Source organism: Asparagus officinalis, unplaced genomic scaffold, assembly GCF_001876935.1.
Source record: "Asparagus officinalis unplaced genomic scaffold, Aspof.V1 AsparagusV1_Un1468, whole genome shotgun sequence".
NCBI classification, from domain to species: domain Eukaryota; kingdom Viridiplantae; phylum Streptophyta; class Magnoliopsida; order Asparagales; family Asparagaceae; genus Asparagus; species Asparagus officinalis.
The window spans coordinates 1-5862 of record NW_017973727.1 but is presented as its reverse complement, the minus strand read 5'-3'; the positions used below and the strand labels follow the sequence as shown (position 1 = coordinate 5862).

The 5862-nt window shown below is 48.9% G+C and overlaps 2 protein-coding genes and 2 long non-coding RNA genes across 4 annotated transcripts in view; all 4 read left to right on the top strand.

Moving 5' to 3' along the window:
* Window positions 1–2343, top strand: part of LOC109828442 — a 2625-nt gene extending 282 nt beyond the window's left edge. Inside the window, exons 2-4 of the mRNA XM_020395441.1 lie at window positions 105–290; window positions 1228–1337; window positions 1663–2343. Of these exons, the coding sequence (XP_020251030.1) occupies window positions 105–290; window positions 1228–1337; window positions 1663–1887 (521 nt within the window). The 3' untranslated portion in view covers window positions 1888–2343. The remainder of the gene's footprint in view (window positions 1–104; window positions 291–1227; window positions 1338–1662) is intronic.
* Window positions 2344–4053: 1710 nt separating this feature from the next.
* On the top strand, window positions 4054–4566 carry LOC109828437. The gene is made up of 3 exons (XR_002243681.1): window positions 4054–4196; window positions 4268–4438; window positions 4535–4566. It is a non-coding gene; the product is annotated as an uncharacterized LOC109828437 (long non-coding RNA).
* Window positions 4567–4615: 49 nt separating this feature from the next.
* On the top strand, window positions 4616–4923 carry LOC109828439. The gene is made up of 3 exons (XR_002243682.1): window positions 4616–4654; window positions 4722–4793; window positions 4866–4923. It is a non-coding gene; the product is annotated as an uncharacterized LOC109828439 (long non-coding RNA).
* Window positions 4924–5158: 235 nt separating this feature from the next.
* On the top strand, window positions 5159–5827 carry LOC109828438 (the record flags this gene model as incomplete). Its single annotated transcript, XM_020395440.1, has 3 exons — window positions 5159–5192; window positions 5273–5452; window positions 5529–5827. Coding segments are annotated over exons 1-3 (492 nt in total), but the record flags the coding sequence as incomplete, so codon positions are not given.
* Between the last annotated feature and the right edge of the window lie 35 nt (window positions 5828–5862).

Here is a 5862-nt window from a genome sequence, read left to right as displayed (position 1 = left end):
CCCCCCCCCTTTTGTCTTTTTCTTCATTTTGTTTCCCCCCTCTTTGTTTTCTTTCTTGTTTGAATTTGTTTCCCCTTTTGTTTTCCCCCCTCTTTTCAAAAGAGAATTCATCTTCTTCCTCCAAACCTCCTCCATTGTTTTTCTTTCAAGAGCTCCATACCCCAAAGAAATTCGGTTTTTTGTATGCTCCTTCTTGGCCGAAAATTTTCACTTTTCACTAGGGTTTCTCCCTCCACCTTCAAGCTCGGATCTTGACTCTTGGATTGGGGATTTCAAGCCTCTTGATTTGGGTAAGCTCCTCTTCACCATCCTCTTATTTTGTGGTAAAGGTTGCATTTTTATTCTTGTGGTAGACTAGGGGGCATGTATGCACTATTATTTCGGGGGGTTTTGTGCAAAAAGAGGTAATGGCCGAAACTTTGGGGGGTTTATTTGCAAAATTCGTGGGGGTTTATTTGCAAAATGGGACTGAAATTTTGAGGCTTGGATTTCATTCCCCTTTGGTAACAATTTGGATGGGTGTTTCATGCAAAAAGACCATACCTTATTGAGGGTTTTATGTGCAAATGTGGGGCCGAAAAGTTTTGGGGGCTTATTTGCAAAAGTGGCCGAAGAATTGGGGTGGTGTTCATGTAATAGAGGACTGAAGTTTAGGACCTAAATTACATGTTCATTTGGCCACAAGCTTGAGGGGTATTTTAGGCAAGAGGACCAAAAGTTGTTGGAGGGGTTTATTTGCAAAACAGCCCATAAATGTCTTAGAGGGACTTATTTGCAAAAGGCAGTGAACTTATGGCTGAAATCCAATGAGTTTTGACCACGAACTCATGATCAAAATTTTGATAAGGCATGTGGAGCCCAAACCAAGATTTTGTAGAGGGGCTTTTATGCAAAATTGGCTGAATTCTGCAAAAGGGCTCATTTGCAAATTTTAACCAAAATTGTGGGGTACCGGGGTGTTATATGATCGAATGTGACGATCATGACCCGGGTCACGCGTGTCCTTGACCTAGATTTTGGCCTTGAACACAAAGGGTATTTTGGGTATTTCACCAAAATTCACCGTGAAAGATGACAATCATCGTGCACGAAATTTGTAGGTTTAATTAGACTTCAATTATGAAATCCTATTTGTGTATAGGATTTTAATTAAAGTTCTTAATTTCCCTTTTAAATTTCGTATATTCATGTTTTAGATTGTACCTGACTTGCTGCTTTTCGTTGCAGATTTGCAATGTCTCCGCGTCGATCTCGTCCCCGGAGGAGCCGTTCTCGTTCACAGCATAGTGAGGAGGAGGTCCCCACGACATCCTCTCCCGCGGCTTCATTTTTCGGGGGTGAGAATTTATGCAGAGATTTTGTCTTACATCCCTGATTGACCTCTTTGCGGGTCATGAAGGAAGAACCGATACCTCTCTCGCGGAGGGTAAGGTTTCAGACTTGTTTTGCTTAGCCAATTCAAGTCTTCGGATATATTGGGGCGATTTTGTGTTGTCCTACACCTTATAGGTCGGTGTACGTTACCACGTTATTCACGTGATGACGCATGCCGTCCTTCTGGTGTAGGTCACTCAAAATCGTCTCTCCAATTATTCCGTGGATGAGTCTATCATTCTTCTTACGAGATGGATTTTCTGATTCCGCCCTTGTGCTTTATTGCAGTGGAATTTCCCGCGGGTAGCCTTCCTCCTCACGCCAACACCGGATGTAGTCGGGAGGTTTTCTCTTCCGCTACTCTTAGGCAGGCTGTTGGCCCACTTCCTCGGTTCGACGGGGATCGTCCAAATGACTCTTGCCGTTCGATACAGGAAGGAGGGCGCCATTGCTTGCGCCAACTTATCACAGATGCCTCCTTCACCCCTGATTCTACTTCCACTCAGGTTCTAAAGAAGCCGGGTTTTCTATTTGGAGATCATGTCAGGGATCCTGCCACGCTGACTCTTTGTGAGGAGCATTGGTTAACTCTTGACGGTGGAGCCTGTTTGTACATCCCTTCGATTCCACGCCACTATTCTTTCAGTCATTTGAAGGGGCAAGCCGTGGACCGGCAGATGTCTTGGCATCTTACTGAAGATGCTGATCGGGTTCAATGCGGATATGCTACTCACCATAAGACTCCTGGCTCTGAGGGGTATCATGACGTGCGTGGTCTACGACCCGGGATCATGGGTCTTGATACTGCACCCCCAGGCGAGGTGTCAGCTGCTGCTCCGACTGTGAGCAACCGTCTGGCTCTTCTTGGGAGACAGTTACCCCCATCGGAGTACAGATGTTATGGCTGGGCTTCCTCCCTAGCCAAAGGGTGGTGGGCGCGCATGACTGGTTTCGTCTTGGCGCGCTGGGAGAGGGATCTGAAGAGCAGTGGGTTGTATGCACCCATACGAGCTACTATGTACGGCATCCCAGTCAGCTGTCGCCATTTCTTGGCTTTGCTGGAGACTTATGTGCCCGATAGCAACACCTTCCTGACCAGCGGAGGTGAGCTAGGGTTGGCCTTGCACGAGATGCATTATGTTTCGGGTCTTCCGATGGGGGACTGTCCGTATCAGGAGTACTTCCCTACGAACCAGCAGCTGGAGTGTATGAAGAAAGATACTCCGGACATGTATGACACACTCTGGGATCTTACTTGCCACTACTACACTTCCTTGATCCAAACTTCTCCCCAAGCGAGAAGGAAGAGGCAGATCAGCTTGAAGCAGTTTGCCAGCTACTTGTTCCAGAACTTGGAAGGTGATTCCAGTGCGCCCATTCATGAATTAGACGTGATGACTCCTTCGGCCGTTAATGAGTTGTTGGAAAAGGCTGAGGTTCGTTCCTACACTATCGGCAGTGCTGAGGGGGCTTTTCCCGCGGGGACAAAGTTTCGCTCTTTTCTCCGCCGCGCACAGAGGTCTATAGGGTCCCGGGCGCTATTAGCAGGCTACCTTGCCCTTTGGTTGAAGAAGTGTGTCGTCCCGCACCAACCTTCTGACGCTCTACCCATCGAGGTGCTCTTCCCTGCAGTTCAGCTGGCTTATGGGAGAGAGCTTTCCCTGCTCCCAGCAATGGTTGCTAGTATCCATTGCGGGCTCAGGGGTCTGGTTAGCAGTTTTACACATATGGGTTCTGAACCATCAGCTGAGCTGGTTTGCCCAAAGGTTGAGCTCCCTTACGCATATTTGATGGCGTGGCTCGTTCTTCACCGTCCCGACTTGATGTCGGCCCCCAGCGTTGTTGACATCCCTGTCCCCTTCATGCAATTGTTGGAGCAGAGCAGATGGTTTGGGAGCAAATTTAGTGATGTTCAGCGAGAGCTCCGGGTCCGCAAGAGTTGGGAGTTCTTTAAGTGTTTCCCTCACTTTTCAGGTCGCTATGGCGACGTGCTGGTTGATGAGGAGAAACCTAGAAGTGACCGGACCGTTCTTGACGCTGGTTGCTTCCGGTGGTTAGTGAACATCCGTGTAGGCTATCTCGTCCTTCGGGTGAAGAACCAGTGCCACATAGAGCCTTATCTCCCTTGCCGCTTTGCTCGACAATTCGGCTATGACCAACTGTATGTCGGGAATCCGAGCCGCAGCCTGCGGGTTGAGGGAGGATTGATTGATGGCGTTCGAGCGTGGCTATGGACGATGGTGGGCTGTACTGGAGCCCGTTTTGCTCTTCCTTCGTACCGGCGTAAGCCATTGATCACTTTCCTCAGCTGCAAGTGGTTCCTTTCTGCATATGAGTCCATCAGCGCGAGGAGCCTCTCAGAGTTGCAGTCCGAGTATGCGGTCCGGGCTGCTATGATGGCTGGTCGCAGAGCTGAGCTTGCTCAGAAGCGGAGAAAAGGGCATGCCAAATCTCTTGTCTCAGACGAAGAAGAACTTCTCCCTGCGGGTGATGATGACGAGAACTCCGAGGACGAGTATGCGGACGTGGATACCGGCAGAGGGGACTTCGATACTGGTTTGTCCTATCTCTTTTAATTTTCATTTTCCATAAATGACAGCTCTTTTTCATTGAAATGGCTATTGTCATTTTAGGTAGGACAGCCGGTGATCATGAGCCCTCAGCTCCTACACACGTTGAAACGTGTGATAGGCCTGCGCATGTTCGACCCTATGGTCCTCGGAGGGTTGGTGCCCCGAAGAGGAAGAAGACTGCCCATAAGTCCCATGACGGTCAGCGTCCCTGTGGAGTGGACTTAGGGAGCACCGCCGATGGAGGGGGAGGTAACATTCAATTGCTCTTGCTTCAAGGTTGTTTACCTTTTGGGGATTTGTGACCATGTTTTGTGCTTCAGGTTTCTTCGAGGAGGGCGAACTCCCACCGGGTTCGGCGTCCCCTGGCGTTGACAACATGGATTGCTTTGTGCAACAAATGTGCGACGCTTTTCACGATGGGTCTTTGGGCATCGACCTTAACATCGATCTTGAGCAGATAAATAATGTTGAGCCCACAATCCCTTATTCAGGTATATCCGCATCCAATGTCATTTTCCTTATGTAAGGTGAAGGAAGATTTCTCGTTTGAGCTTTCCTCATCCTTCAACATTTGGGTTACCCTGCAGATGTTGCGATGGAGGGGCCAAGCTTCTCGAAGCCGGATGCCGGCTTATTAGCTGACATGCTGGCTGAGCAGACTTCCAGAGGGACCGAGAGACCATTCTTCGGGAACGATTCATCTACCGGTATATATCTGATTTTCTCCCTCTTGCCCGATATTTCATATGACTAATGAATGATTGATTATCGCAGCGTCTACCATTGGAGTTAGCCCGGTATCTATCCCTGGCATATCCAGTTTGCCTCAGAGCGACGGGCTTGCAGGTATGTATACGATTCAGGGATATTGTACTTTCCTATGTTTATCTGTCTTTTGACTAATGAGTGCAATCATAGGACCAGCCGCTAGGACTGATTCTCATATGACTCCTGACATCCCTCAAATGCCCGCGGACAATGGATCTACAGGTATGCAGATCCCAATTCTTCTTATTCGTCTAAATTTTCATTTTGACTAATAAGAGAGTGTCATCATAGGACCAGCAGCTTGGGCCGATACCTTTATGACTCTTGGCATTCCGGCTGCATCTGAGGACATGGGAATTGTTCGTCTAAATTTTCATTTTGACTAATAAGAGAGTGTCATCATAGGACCAGCAGCTTGGGCCGATACTCTTATGACTCTTGGCATTCCGGCTGCATCTGAGGACATGGGGATTGCAGGTATTCATACGACCTTCTTATCCCGATTCTCCTTATTTGTCCAAATTTCCATTTGGGTTAACATAGGAATGTCACTGTAGGACCAGGCGTTCAGCCTGATACTGCTACAGTCCCCGGGGTTGAAAGTCCTCATAGCAGTGGTGCCTCCCCGTCTCTGCCGAGTGGTGTGAGCACTCCGCCTGCAGGAGCTGACGTACCCTCTTCTGCTGCTGTCTCGGAGCCTGTCGGCTCTCAACCTGATGGGACATCCGTTGGCGTCGGTATGTTCGGAACCTGCCTTTTGACTTTCCTTTTCATATTCGATAGTTCACTGAGCTTCCAAGTTGTTGCTTGTAGGATCTCGATCTTCTTTGCACGAGCGTGTCCGTAGCCTTTTGGCCGATACTGATCCTGACGGAGAGGCTTTCCGTATGGACCTCAGCTTCTTCACCGCCTGGTATAATGGCTTGATCGAGAAGCTTCTCCACCGAGGAGGCGGCTTCGATCAGTTCCGGCGTTCCTTCTCTCGCCACATGACGATGATGAGGGAAGAAGGATACCCGGAACTGGCTGATTCCTTCACTGCTGATTTCGCTGCCCTGGATTCAGAGATACGAGAGCAGAAGGAACTGGAGGTTACCGGGGCTTCTTCTTTTGTATCCTCTGAGTTAGAGCATAGGATGGAGCAGTG